The sequence below is a fragment of the Engystomops pustulosus genome, chromosome 6 (genome assembly GCF_040894005.1).
Source record: "Engystomops pustulosus chromosome 6, aEngPut4.maternal, whole genome shotgun sequence".
NCBI classification, from domain to species: Eukaryota; Metazoa; Chordata; class Amphibia; order Anura; family Leptodactylidae; genus Engystomops; species Engystomops pustulosus.
In genome coordinates, this window is record NC_092416.1 from 45,149,867 (window position 1) to 45,165,474 (window position 15,608).

Consider the following 15,608-nt stretch of genomic DNA (forward strand, 5'->3'; position numbering starts at 1 on the left):
CACAGTCAGCTCTGCTATAAAGACCTTATCTGTCTGCAGCTTGTAAAGTAAGTCTCTGCACACTGCTGCTTGCTGGCGGGAAGTGCCTGTGTCTAAACTGCTCTTGTAATGCAGGGGGAGGGGCAGGAGGCTGAGAGCACTGCAGTGTGCAGACAAAAGAAGCTATTCATGAGAAGAATGTGACCAAAGTCTTATCCAGTGACAACAAAATTGACAACACCAGGTCTGATAGAGACAGGTTGGAATTATATCTGTGAAATGCTGTATTTTTGTGAATTAAATGGGTTAATTCCAAAGCAATGTAATGACATATAGCTAGGTACCCCCAATGACATAAAGAATTAAAAACTGGCATTAAAAAATTCATTACTTATCTGGAATACATACATAAAGCTATCAATAGTGATCCTATAGAGTAGAAAAAAGTCATCCTAATGGGACCAGGGCATCTGTACCTCCTAGCACAAGTGTTAAATAGTGTAATGGTATAAACATCCTGAAATCCCCACCACCATCATTATTCATGTGTTATGCTAGTAATTAGGGGTGATGTTATGTGATGTTATGTAAGAGTACATATTTTGAAATATAAACACTGTCTAGCTACATCAGTGCCATCTTTTTATGCCAGCACAATGTTTAGGCCTATAGCACAATATGTTGTGACATTCTTTATTAAGAATAAATTGATACGTGAGCCACAGGGATACAAGTGTTTTCATGGGTCTAAATACTGTGTATAACAAAATGCTGCATCTAGTTATATCGTTATAAGTTGAACTAGTAGAAATACAAACTTGAATTTGGTTCACTTGTGCTTTATTCTCTTCTTATTTATCTTATTGTAAAAATGCCACTGCTTGTCAAAAGTTATTTTTCTGGCAATTCAATGGTCACGTCCCGCTAAACTCTATCACTCCACAAAGCAAAACAGCCAAGGATTGTGATTCGTCATTTGCAGAATGGAGATAAGCACAGATGAGTCGGCACATTTAATGCTATATCATGAAACTGATGGGAAGGTGAAGAATGAGAATGGGATACGCAAGGTGACAGCCCATTACTTACCAGCACTAAGCCTCCTGTGCTCTACAGAAAGTAGGCGCATTAAGAAGAAAAGAAGAGAAAGAGTTAGTCATATAGCAGAAAATAATAGCGAGATGTACACATAAATCACTTCTCATATCTCTGAATTATTGGTGGAGTGTGGATAGTCATCTATGCTAATATAATGAATGAACTATTAATAAATAAGATATAAGAGCTTAGGAGATGGTTGTCAAGTAGATCATTAGTCCTTCTTTATATCCATGTGACGATATATCGCTTTTATATTTTTATATTTATTGTAACTACATGATCAAAAAGTTTAAAGGGGTTGTCCCACAATCCACGTTAGGCCCTACCCACAGGATAGGGCCTAACTTGCTGAGCAGTGGGGATCTCAGTGATGAGACCCCCAAAGATCACTAGAAAGAGGGGTCCGATAGGGTCCCAGGTTCCTCAGTCGGACCCATCATCACTCCCGGAGATTAATAGAGCAGAGGGCCACGCATGACTGTTCTGCTCCATACATCTCAAAGGAGCTGATGGAAATTGCTGAGCGCCTAGGACCCCATCTGACCCCTCCTGTGGATAGGGCTTAACTTTGTGAGAAAACTCCTTTAATGCTTTTCCAGCACTGTATCATTTTTATTCCATGTAGCTTCACCATTTACACCACTAGCCGTTCTGCTGGTCATCCTTGTAGATAGTGAACACTTTACATACACTGAGCTGTCAGACATGTGATCTTTCACTAAAACATTGCAGGTGATCTTAAAAAAAAAATATCAGAAGAGCAACCTCACCAATACTCCAACCTTCCTTGGTCCTCCGCTAGTCTATAATTAGTGTTTCCTGTAGACATACAGAAAATGACCATCCAGCCAATTACTGGCTCCAGAGGTGACTGAAGCTAGAGTTTGTGTGTGCGTAGTGACTCAGAAGTAGAGGGAACTTAGTAAGTACAATCAGGATAAGCAAAATGTGAATATGTGATGTAATTTTTTGAACCTTTCTGAGCCTTTATTTCTACAATTTTTTACCAGTCACCCAAGCCCTTTGACTAAAAGTAATAATAGTTCAGTTCATTCAGGTTAGCATTGTTTTTAATATCATATTTTGTATTTTGTGATCCAGTAGCTATAACACCAGTGAGAATAGAATATGACGGAAGTCTAAATCCCACAATGCAGTGCTTTGGCTGGGTACATAAAGGTTCTGGATTCTGAAATTAGATGTAGCCAAAAAAATTGAGAACAAAATAAAGATACAATTTGTGAAGTTAGTTGACATAAATAAAAAGGTTTCCCTCAAAATCTACTGCAGTCTAAAATAAAATTACAAATGTATTAGTCAGCGGATCAAATAATATAAATGCACACACTTCGATTTAAGCAGAGCTAGTGAGCTATTACTGAACTACATGTAAGTGTGAGACTTGACGCCCTGCATATCGCTGAATTGGAGGAAATAAGGCACTATAAATATTATAATAATGTAGACTGTAATAATATGTTAACCCATATCCTGCTAAACTGATCTAAAAGTATTAAAGGAAATGTCTTCACATAAAACCCAATACCTTCAAGAGTCCCTAATGAGATTCCTTGGACACATCACTATTTGCACTTATTGCCATTTCACTAAATGACTCAAAATCCTAGTTAGAAGCATTTTCTGATCATATGTTTTATTATTGTGTAACTGAATCCTTCCTTCCTGAAACCATTCTGCCAAATAAAAGCTTTTTACTTACATGTACTGAATTATATGGATACAGCATCCACATTGATGTGTCCAACAAATACAAGGGCCTAGGTTTTAATACTATACTGCTACTCAATCCTGCTGCTCTGGGTCATATTGTTTCGCCCACCTTCCTCTCATAATATGTCGAAGAATCAGGTCATCTTAGGACAACATCTATTTTCAAGGTACTGTAGAGAAGGCAAAATACCTTAATTCTTAAATTAATGCACAAGAAAGAGCGAAGATTGTCATAGAATGTTTACGTTTCCAGAATAAATTATTTCATATACTGTGAACGTGGCACATTAGGGAAGTCTACCATATTACATCTTTAGTCCATATCCAGTAATCGTTTGCATATAAAAGGCTTAACCTCAAATTCCCAAATGACAAGGACTTTTCGGCAAGGCTAAAATCCAAGTTTAGACTTTGTGTGAGAAAGAACCTCAACCGAAAACTCTGATTAACGCTGAGATTAACATATTATATATTATATAATATAATGCGTCACAGCTTTTTGATTTGGAAATGTAAAGGACTCAGGTGTTATCTTCTAGTTCCTTTATATTCCCTCAGATCTGTCAATCTCATATTTGAAGCTGTACTTGGTAGAGACCAAGGTTAAAACACTCAAGTTAAAAAAAAAATCAAAGATCCTTAATATAATCTATATTTTGAGAAACTGAAAATAAGGTGACAGTCGCACAAACATCACATGTAAGTACGAGTAATAGTTTCCTTGGATTCATTTCTGATGCTCACATGAAGCCAGACAATCAACATTACAATTCTGATTCTTAGAGTTATATACTTTAGAAAATCAAACCAAAGTCCCATAAGTTGCCAAGAAACACAAGTCCCCGGACACTGAAACTTCCAACATTTCAAAACTGAGATGAATGAAATATTTTTTCATGTTAACTAAACATGACTTTTCCCTTTCATGGCCAACTATGTATAACTGGGAACAAGAGGTTCTGACCTAAAATCCTCGAAAGACTTGTGCTATTTTGTTTTCTAATAATAATCTTTACTTATATAGCACCATCATATTCCATAGCGCTTTACAAACCAAATCTTTACATCATCACCTTTATTACAAAATACAAAGGTATTTGTAGAAGAAAAAAGACAACATGATAATATTTATGTTGCTCTTTTTCTATAGTCATGTTTTTTTTAAAAAACATGTCCCTATTAAAAGTGTGAAGTAATTGGATCAAGACGGTAATGGCACTTTATACACAGGAAACAGGAACAGAAGGTTCATGCGGTGGCTGGTTTGAGTCACCCCCTCAACAACCTAACTAGCTGGATGACCAAAATAAGGTCCTGAGTTCGTAATTGAACCCGACACACGAGTTGTGCCTGTGAACCTTGTGGTAGAGGCATTGGGAGGTTCACTACATTGTTACATTGCTATAATATAGCTCCAGCTCCCCTGACTAACTTGTATTACAACCTAGTTGGGACAACATCTTCATTTGTGAACAAGCCACTTTTTTATTTCTTGAATTTATCTATTTTGCCCAGCCCTACGCAACCAGTGTGCTCTGCTTAGGACAAACTTGTCTCTCTACAAACCCTTAAAGTTTATTGCTATTTTTAAAAAAGTATGAAGTAGATTATCCAAATCCTTGAATATATGATGAAAAACATGGAGCAAAATAAGACCTTCGTTAGAAGAAACTATCAATTTGCTTTTGTAAATGGAATGGAAATCTATGTAACACAAATCAAAGGGTAACTACTGAACGCTGTCAATAATATAAATCCCAGTGGCTTCAGCTCTAAGCAGAATTTGTGGTTTTCATGGCGGTGATCACTCACTGGCAATTAATGTCCACATTTTAGAGAGTATCATAGCAACGGGGCCTTTCATCCAGTGAATTGGCACTCGCATGTGAGGCTTACCATTGGATGTTGCAGCATAAAGCCACAGACAATGGCAGCCTCCTAAAAGATGCATTGCACAGAATAATTCCATTAACCTTAAAAAGTAGCAGAAACCAGAGAAAGGATCTAAGAAGAGAAATATTGAGTGTAATGTGCGCAGCAGGAGTCTGGGAATTCACCCACTTGCTTTATCCAGGCTCCTTGGCGATTAACATTTTTTCCTTAAACTGTCCATGTTTTCTTCCTAGATGACTTGATTTCATTTTTCACTTGGATGAAGTCAAATGGAGCAATTAGCATAGTCCGGCTGATGTAAGCATAGATGAATGGTGATCTATCGTTTACAAACTTCTCTGCCCTACCTGTGATGTTTCACAGTATCTGCCTTCCTGGGTTCTGTAAGGCTCTATTCACATTCACAATGGGGGCACAAATGGGAACCACCCACAACCTTGCCACAAAAGTGGCATAATAAATAGGAATAAATAATAGATATTCTGTTGTATGCAAGTGAATAGAAAATCTTTGTTAACAGATTACACCGAATATAGATTACAGTGTTTACTTCAAACATCAATACCGTTTACGATATTTAGCTATTCTTGCTGACTTATATAGGTTAGCTGCAGAAACCTAAAAAAGTCATTGGGGCTGCACAACTTATCTACATTCAGTAATAATGTATGGGTATTAAGACCCAAATATCTCATATAAACTGTGAAGCCCGTTCTGCATCCAGAGAACCTGGGACCTTTAATTAGCCATGAACTTCCCTATATACCAAAGAAGTCTATACAACAATCTAAAGTCTGAATAAAACTGGGTGATGCTTTGACAATGATCCCAAGCAACCCAGTAAAATTACAACAGAACGGAAACAGGTGTTGCAACTTCAACCCAAATATAATGCTGTGGTTATCAGCACAGACTACACACCTCAAGCAGTGGTGTCAAAAAAACAAAGCAGCAAAATTCATCCAAAATGATGTGAGAGCCTGATAAAGTCATAAAGAAAACCATTACTGAATGTCAATGGCGTAACTTGAAGCTGACGGGCCCCAGTGCAAAGTCTGTACCAGGCCCCTGACTATAATGTATGGTTTATAGTAATAATCTTCTCATATGGGAAAGTGACACCATAAGGGCCCCCTAAACCACTTGGGACCGGTTGCGAATGCACCTCTACACCCCTCAAGTTACGCCCCTGCTAAATGTTATTGCTATTAATGTGGTTCTACAAGCTAGTCAACTATTGAACTTAGTTTTCACATAAGTTTTACTTTTTTGCTTTATTTCTGTTAAATATATAAATGAAATAGACAGTGGAACTTTTCATAAGAACCAGTATTAACAATAAATCTTAATTGCAGAAACCTTTGATAGCTCTTGCAGCTGATCAGTGTAAGCTTGGACTAAAATACAGTAAATTATCAACATCCAGAGGTCCGTTTGTAATTAGGGGTTGCCTGTAAATCGGGTGTTCTTTAGTAGGGGACTGCCTGTAATTTAAATTATTTTACAAACACTAAAAAATACTAATGAGATTCATACATAACTTTTAGCATTTAAAATTCAATTCAATAAAACTAGCAGATAGCTTTATGCAGTTGAACTGACAATACTCTTGTTCACCACTTGGTGGCACCAATTTGCATGAGAAATAATCTAGTATCCTGAACAGCAGGCTGGAGTAAAAGTTAGTTTCTAATGTGGAGAGTTGGGATCATGGATGTGATCTTTGCTATGGCATAATTTAACATAAAGTTGACATTGATGTAAAAGGAAAAATGAGATATTAAACATTCCTTGCTTTTGTAATGCCGCATCATTTGTCATACAAGTTATAAAAGTGTCTAAAACCCTTAAACTCCATGTAATTACATTTTTTTTATTGCAAATTACTGGAATTTTGCACATTTTGCTCAGTAAATCCCTCCAACGCATATATGAGGGCATTTTTTCATCCTGGTGGATTACGCTGCAATGGACGATACCAGCTTTTAAATAATAATTAAGAAATGTGCAGTACATTAGACTCTCCTTATTGTCTGAAGTCTGTGTTCTTCAGTAATGGGTACAGCATCTGAATGCAATGTACTTCCATAATGAGGAAGAAGAGATAAAGTTCCCATTAACCAAAGTCTTAACTCTTCTTTGTGTCTTTACAGTTAAAAGATTGTGAATATTGTAATGGACATAACGCAGGTTCATAAATGCTTTAATTTAAGGAGCATGGGCTGTGCTGGTTTGTAGATAAGTTTGCTTTTTTTCCAGAGATAGTGGCAAATTTATTAATGGGTTGTCCAAAGTTATTGCACCTTAACTTCAATGAAGTGAATGGGAATGAGATACAAAACCACACACAACCTGCAGAAAAGGAATCCAACATGTGTTGCTAATCATTCACACATCACATAAACACTTGACTACTCTTTCTTAAAACCATCTTTCGGATCCGTGCATAAACACCAATGACAGCAAGTTACAGGCCCTTTTGAATGATATAGCTGATATATGTAATGTACATATAGTGCATTGGTTGAAGGGATATATAATCATTAGTAGCACTTTAGCCACCATTATGTCATCTGTGTGAAGTCCATTGTTTATCTCAGATGATGCCGAAAGCACCGAAAGTTCGCCATCTAATGATAGCCAACCATCCATTTTTGTTTTTACGTGAAAAAATGAATGAAAAATGGAAAAAAAGGCTACAAATACACCATGGGCCACAAACAGAAAACACAGTAACTGCAAATGGATGTAATTTTTGTGGACATGTAATGGTGGTAAGAGATACATGTTCATGTTCATAAAGGTGTTAATGAGAATTTAGCTAACTTTTATAGGTGATTATGTTTCATAAAACCCTCTATGTGTCCATGTGTGTCTTATTATTTCTTTCTAGTATTACATTTCACCTATTTTCTATTTGTAGATCATAACCTGACAATAGTTTACATTATTGTATTGGACTAGTTTGATGAGAAGTTGGATTCTTTAACCAAATTTGAGATAAAGCATGAGTATTTTTCCCTATAAGAAAACTGTACCATAAATGTACAAATATGTGATAGTTTTAAGGCCCTTTTAACAGCTTCAGGTTGTACAATGTCAGAAAATAATAAGGGACATTTATTATTTCTTGCGCAGAGTGGTGCTAGAACTGGGATAGAAGTTTGTGGCGCAAGGGATTCATGAATTGGCCCACGGACTGAAAGGTTTAGAGCTTTGATCTGGGCAGTTATTTTGTGCCACAAAAAGTGCTAAAACATATGTCGGAAAAATAGAAGTGCCACAAACCCGGTGTGAAGCCCAAACCTTGCACCCAAAAATAGAACAAGTCGATTGTGTCGGAAAAACCAATATTGTGTTGCCGACACTTCAGAAATGCAGGTGCAAGAGTGGCAGAAAGGAAAAAAAAACACTGCCAGTTTGAAAGGTCGTAATAAATGCCCCCCAAAGTTTTTTAATACTAAATAAATTAGAATTTATCGATCAGAAAAATCCTGAACTATTGGTGTTTGTAACTATCGGACTTCAAACAGCTCTTTGACCAAGACTTGAACAGTTTGTATGAAATCCTTGTGTGTTCAGCTCAACCTCCCCTATAGACAGATCCCATTATTGGGACTTGACATTATCACCAATGAAGCTCAACAAGATAAAGAGATGCTAATTCTGTAGTGACATAATTTCCATGTTAATTATAGCTAATACAAAACTTGTATCATCTAGTAGGAAATCCCATAGGCGGAGAAGCATTCCTCATACCTGATGGACAACTGAGTATTGATATAAGATGAAACTGGTATATCTGTGCAATTACAATAACTGAAGCATGGAATTACCCCTTATGGAGCTCTCTGCGTTCTTATTTACATGGAATGACAAATAAAATTACTTTATATATAAATATATAAAGCTTTTTCTTAACACCATCAATCCCCCTCCAACTTGTGACAGGTTTCATTAACCAAAGCCATTTATCGTATGGCTAACTAGACAGGCTAATTAAAATCACATATGAAGGAGTGATGTACGCCCTCTCCCACACAGGCATGTACAGGATGAGATGTATCCCCACTAGGTCACAAAGACATATTCACGTTCCATGGAAAATAACATCACTAACGATACCCACAACAAAACCATCACTCTTTGTAAAAAAATAATTATTAGGGAAAATTATTCCCTAATGGGAAAGAAAATATAAGCATATTAATGCAGCCATAAGCAGCAAATCTGACACGTGTATATGGCTGCATATATATGCAGACTATTTTCCAGCAAATCTTTATATTGCTCATTATATGAAGATGTCCTTGAGGTAAATGAAAAGACAGTGATATTAGTACAATGACTGAGAAACATTGTAAATAATTTTCTTCCACAGCTCTTCACTTGGCACAATAGATACAGTATAATATATGTGTCATGTCCCTGCATAACTCAGAAAACCGGAAGAGCTCTGGGTGGTGTTAACAGAACCCCTCCGTGCAGTACCTTACACAGACAGAGGGAGGGGGAAATGCTTAGGTAGCTGTGGGAAGGGGGGAGATATTGTAACAGTCTGTGGGGCTACAGCACTGCAGGGCTCTGATAATGCCCTCCGAGAGCCCCCAGACACATTAGCATAATTATAAAAAATGATTTTAGAAGGAACAAATGGATAACAAATATAAGTGCCTGGATTATTATGATTGATTTTTATCGTAGATTTCCTTTAAATTGTCACTCGTGCCAACCCTAACGATAACTTGGATAAACCCAATTCAATCTTTGCCAATTTTGGTCATAGACAATTAAGTATAAAGAGACTGACTTTTTCAACAAGTTCCAGTTAGTTTTTTGTAGTTCATTCATATGGGAAGAGCACAAGTGTATTTTCCTTTGTTGAATGTCAGGAAAGCTCAGATTAAATGATAAAGATAAGAGAACGTGTTTACTCAGTATCCCAGAGATGACATATCCCTATACAAATCCCTGAGCCCAATTACTGGAAATCAACAAGGGGAAATCCAGAGATCCTTATCGCAATGAGAAAATGACTTAATAACGAAGACGGTTTGAGGTGTAAATATAAAATGCATGATTTATAGTCCAGGATCTTATTCCAGTAAGTTGCACACCAATTTTCATTTCAAAGATTTGTTTGGTTTAACACACTCTCTGTACTTGAACATCTTTCTATACAGAGTAAAGTTTCCTTGTCTCTGATATTGCATGAAATATTATGAGAACTAAATGATCTGCGGCCGAGACCTGATCTTTTCCACAATCCCAACTGAAACCATATGCCACATCGGAAATGTCTCATTAAGAGCAGATGCTCCAGTAAAGGGAAATCTAAGAGTTTTGGCTCTCATCTGTGACCATGGCTTGGGAAGAGAGGACAGAAAAAGAACCTGCAGGATTCTTGTCTGGATGTGCAAAAATTATGCATGGTCTCCTGTAGTAACATTGAACTTGTAGTATGCTGTACCAGGTCTGTCCCACATTGGACATGGACACCAGGGCATTTTTACCTGATTAACCTGATTTTTGAGCTGCTGATTTGGAAAATGCTTTCTGTTTCTCTATAGCAGCTCCAGTTTATGTGATCTTGATGCAAAGGGGGGTATGTATCATTGTTTGTTCTTTCTGTAGTGTATTTTTCTAGACATTTGGCAGCTCTTTTTTGCACCTTATGTATGATTGTGTCATTTTACTTGTGACACATGTTCAGTCTTGCCTAACCTGGCAGATGCAAATTTTGGCTTCTTTTTGAGACTTTTTGTTGCAAATGTCTCAAATCCACATGGACACAAGGCACGTGAGGGGGTTATATGCAAGAGTGGACACTACTGTAAATTTTGGATTTGAAGCTGTGTCTTGCATTTTTAAGCACTGTAGTCACACCCCAGGGAGATGACGACATATGAGGCTGAAGTCACACATGATCTTAAGGCTGCGGTCACACATTGCATTTTGATTGCGTTTTGAAACACATTAAAACAGCTGAGGAGAGGTGATTTGCCTAATTGCCTTACTGTTAACATTTGCGTTTACAAAACGCATAGTAAACATAAGACGATTTGACCAGCAGAAAAAAAATACATGTCCCCCAATGAATACCTTGATCTTATCACCATGACTCTTATGGTTTTCATGTTCGATTACTGTTGGAGAATCCAATGCCAATGCCCAAGAACATCTAATCGCAGGAAGTTACAGAAACAAGGTTTCAGCTATCTGATGTAAAATATATAGTCTACAGCCACAAAATATGATGTTCATTTTCTAAATGTGCTTAGCAACATATACTTTAACCACTAGTTTGAGAAGCAGTATGACATTCATTTCCAGTACAGTATTGAGTGACAATTAGTTTGAGCAGTGTATAGTTTGTAACGTGGCAATGCCAGATCTGTAAAAGTAGAGCTGATAGGGGGAAACAGATGCCATTTCTAGAATCAGGGTCCAAACATGCTTAATAACAGTTCCAACTTTTAAGGAAAAAAAAAAATACTGTTCCTCAGTGCTATCCTCTTACATACAGTCTGTAGCCACTTCAAATCGGAGAAAGACAAAATCTATGGAGGTATTTAACCTATAGAGCAGTGGTGGCGAACCTATGGCACGGGTGCCAGAGGTGGCACTCAGAGCCCTCTCAGTGGGCACTCAGGCTGTTGCCCCATTGCAGAGTTCCCCAGACAGGGATCCTCCTGCAGTCTCAGGACTTGCCATGTTTAGCATTATTTTAATGTAGAGCATCCTGGTATACCTGAGGCTGCAGGAAGAGACAGGAGGTGTGGACAGGGTCAGGTTATCATTGGAGCCCCTCCTGTGCGACCCCTGAATCTTCCTGTTTAGGAGGCTGTCAAGGGAAGCTCCAGTGACAACCCAAATTTCCTCTCCTTCTGACAAAGATATTGGTGCACACAGGCCCATTGAAAGTTGTGGTACAGCACGGAGCAAGAACATTGCGATAAGTTACTGCTTGAATTGCTGTTTTGGCACTTTGCAAAAAATATGCAGGTTTTGGGTTGGAGTTTGGGCACTCGACTTCTAAAAGGTTCGCCATCACTGCTATAGAGGGTTGTCACCTACATAACACATATCAGACTGATAGCATGAACATGCTTATCACGTGGACACAAATAAATCTAGTGTTTTGTAATAATGTCAGTGATAATTGAAGCCTCGTTTACATACAAAATGGTAACATTTCAAAGTATTATTTTGTGAGAACCAAGAAGTTGACTGGATTCAGTGTAATGTGACCAGCACCATCATACTCTAAGGTTATTAAGTAAAAGGTTAGTGACTAGTGGTTTTCTAATCTGGATTTAACTTTAGCTCAGCCATCATTATTAGGACTGTGGGTTCTGGAAGCACTGGACTGCCACAAAAATGTTTCCTTGACAATAAACATACATCTTGATTCATCAATTTTAAAATAATTCTGGAAAACCATTTAACACTACCAATATTTAGCATTTGTACCCATGCCCAAGGGTGAAAGCTAATGCTGTAGCTAAGCAAGATGAGCTCTCATTGGGCTCATACTCCCCCCCCCCCCCTGACTTCTGGGATTCCCCTCAACAATGTTAGTATTAAACTGTTTAACAAATCACTTGGCAGTGGAGACACGACGCTAGCAATGTGCAGTCTTGTTATTTTGGTCTAAGCTCCCTGAGCCTAGATCTATTTCACAGGGAGGAATGAAAGTTACTTTTAAGTGATCATCACTACAGATGAGCGGAATAGTTGTAGTCAGTGAGAAACATGGACCAGAATTCATGGTATACTGAGACTACCAAGTCTTCTTTCCTTCCTACATAAATAGCAGTTTCCATACATGCACTAATAAGAAAAGTGTGATAATGATTTAGGGCCGAAAAAGGATGTTTGGCAAGACATTATTACAATATCACAAGACCCAAAAGAGAAACTTTTGATGATCTTTGACATTGGTAATGACTGATCAACTAATCACTTTATAAGGCAGGTCACCATTGTGGCCACTAATTTGCTGAGCAATAGCTGTCTGTGTGTCTAGCAGAACCAACTATAAACACATTTGGTGTACACACATCATGAGGGAATGGTGAAATTGGTATTCCTTCTTGTATTTTTATGCCATTTTATTATTTTACTGTCTAGACAGGACCTATATTTTCGCAGAACGTTTTAGTTTTGATTTACACTTATTAGGAAAGCAAAAGGGCAAATAATTGAATAGTGGCTCAAAGAGTTATCATCACCCATGAATTAAGCATATCTGCCACTCTACCCATGGTTCCACAGGGTTAAATTTTTATTAGCAGCATAGCTGCCTATAAAAATAACCAACATTGGTGGTCATTTGGTTCATCCATGTGGTATACCCAATTCTTATGCTGCAAAGCAAATCTCACAGTCTGTAAAGTTTGCACAATGGTATCTTATGTTTGGGGGGGGGCGCTGCCCTCTGGGAAAATGATCAGCACCGGCATTCTAGTGGCAGCAGGGAATAAAGGATCCGTTTGTATTCCCAGTCCGGCTCGGCTGCTGCCTGAAGCGTACAGGGAGGAGGGAGAGATAAGAACAAGGCTGAACACTGCACATCTTTCCATTGGTCTTAAATGAAATGTGAGACCGGAGGGAGCTCTCAGCAGGAGGGAAAATGAAATCTGGGGCTCATGTCCAAGAGAGGATTCATCACAGTCCCAGCGGGGTGGAGAACATGAAGATTAAATAAACTTCATGACAACTTTTATGTTTCAGCTAAAAGGCCTGACACCTGTTCAGGTAGCAGAGTTGATTTTATCATTAACTCTCTCATTCTTTATCATTCTCTCATCATTCCTCTACTTTGTGACAGACCTGTAAAGAGAACCCAAATTCAAAGTATATGACTTTGTAGTGTGTAGTGTGTATAAGGTTGTAATACCTTAGATCCTTATACATTGCTGTATGGCAGCTGTAGATGTACACATTTTTTTGCAAATTAATGCGAAGCAGCAGAGAAAAGGACTCTACATGTTCTGTTATAACTGATGGGTGCAAGACATTGCTATAAGCCGGAACTGATGCAACATTGCACATTTCAGTGTGAGGACTAGATTAAGGCTGGTGTTTACCAGTGTGAGGTATGAAAATTAAGCCAGTAATTGCATGTTTAAGGGCTGCTCTGAAAATGGCATTGGCACCGCTATGACTAACGGCATATGCATATACTAGGAGCAATTGAGTTGTGCAATATATAATGACAGGTTTCCTTAGATAATGCAACAGGTTTATCTAAATCTCTTTGTAAAACCATTGACAATCTCAGCTCTGCAACATATAACAAACTGTGCCCTGCCACATCTGTAATTTATTTCTCCATTTCTAACATCTAGTCTTCACCTTCTGGAATTGGACAGGTGTATGGATGTGACACAGATAATGATCAAAGACCCATCAGACCTGAACACAGTAGCCTGAAATAGGTGAACGTGAGCCTTGTGGCTGTCCCTGTTGTATTGCCGCACACAAAAGCAGATGTGACATTTCACAGGATCAGCAACGGATTCATTTATGGAGAGGTCTGTGGAGGCTGCTTTGTAAATAAGATAGCAGATGCTGATTGCCATGATGTATCAGCATAGACACGAGCTCCATGCATCCTGGTAAATAGCTATAGCGTCACGCTAGTTCAAAGTAAGACAATATAGTATAAAACCATCATACAAAGATCATTAAGATCATTAGGCCATCTAAGTGTAAACCTTCATAATAGCAGTCTTTTTTTTTTGGTTAATCAGTTAATATCAATCTAATGCTCAGGTAAAAAGAGAAAACGGATGACCGGCACCAACCATATAGTGTAACACTTTTTCCAGCATTCTTTTGATCACTCACGGCTCCACGATCCACCGATTAATAGAACCACTCGTTCCCGGGGTGCACACAAGATGTCCAGGCATAGTAATGGTATAAAACTTAGAAAAGCGAAGTAGCACTCACCGGAGTAAAAGCAGGGGTATTTTATAGTGTAAACAAATCCAGGAAAGGGGGGATGCACGCCACGGCTAGGCGACGGGCCGTTTTGCGCACTAGGCGCTTTCTCAAGCCGAGACTTGAGAAAGCGCCTAGTGCTCAAAACGGCCCGTCGCTTAGCCGTGGCGTGCATCCCCCCTTTCCTGGATTTGTTTACACTATAAAGTACCCCTGCTTTTACTCCGGTGAGTGCTACTTCGCTTTTCTAAGTTTTATATCAATCTAATGCTAATCACTCATTGTAAATCCAAAATGATACATTTTCAAAAAAACTTTAAAGCCATTTCCTGACAGTTGTGAATAATTAAAATTTGCATAAATTTTTTAAGTCTTTCAAGATTTCATTAAAATTCATTTTCCCCTTCAGAGAAATCTCTCTGCCGGAGTCACATGTAGGACAAATTGTACACTCCACAGGACAATGAGACCCGTCTTCTGTATATTATCACTTAGAACAGATCAGATAAACCTCCACTTCCAAAGCAGTGTGCAGACCAAACAGATAATAATCAAACATTAGACGTATTGCAATTTCTCATTGAAAATAGTAAGCATAATAGTAGTAATGATGGTAGTGCTTTGTTTCTAAAACTGGAGAAAACATTGATGCTTAATGGAATTAAATGAAATCTCAGGGCAGAATTTACCATTGAGGTTAAATAAACCTTAAAGGGGTTATGCCACGAAACAATTGACTGCAAAAAGCTGTCAAAGAGGTTAAAATATTTCAAAAATCTATTTGTAAAGGTTACCTGGAAGTAAAGATCCCTTTCTATTTGTTATTATGATGCTTGTTCAGCCTCTATTCTGCTCCACACAGAAGCAGATGTGGGAGGGGCCAGGCACATGCACAGCACTGACAGCGGCAGTTATTGCACAACTCAGTGCTACAGAGCGCTCAGCCTTCAGAG

General features: G+C 38.1%; 1 protein-coding gene across 14 annotated transcripts in view; it reads right to left on the minus strand.

The window, feature by feature from the left end:
- AGRN (agrin) overlaps nucleotides 1-15,608 on the minus strand; it is a 334,557-nt gene that overhangs the window by 234,347 nt on the left and 84,602 nt on the right. For 9 of the 14 annotated variants that reach the window (XM_072155891.1, XM_072155888.1, XM_072155902.1 and 6 more), the window contains exon 3: nucleotides 1,069-1,089. The exons of the other annotated variants lie outside the window; for them this stretch is intronic. In XM_072155891.1, coding sequence (XP_072011992.1) covers nucleotides 1,069-1,089 — 21 coding nt within the window. The remainder of the gene's footprint in view (nucleotides 1-1,068; nucleotides 1,090-15,608) is intronic. 14 annotated transcript variants of the gene reach the window in all.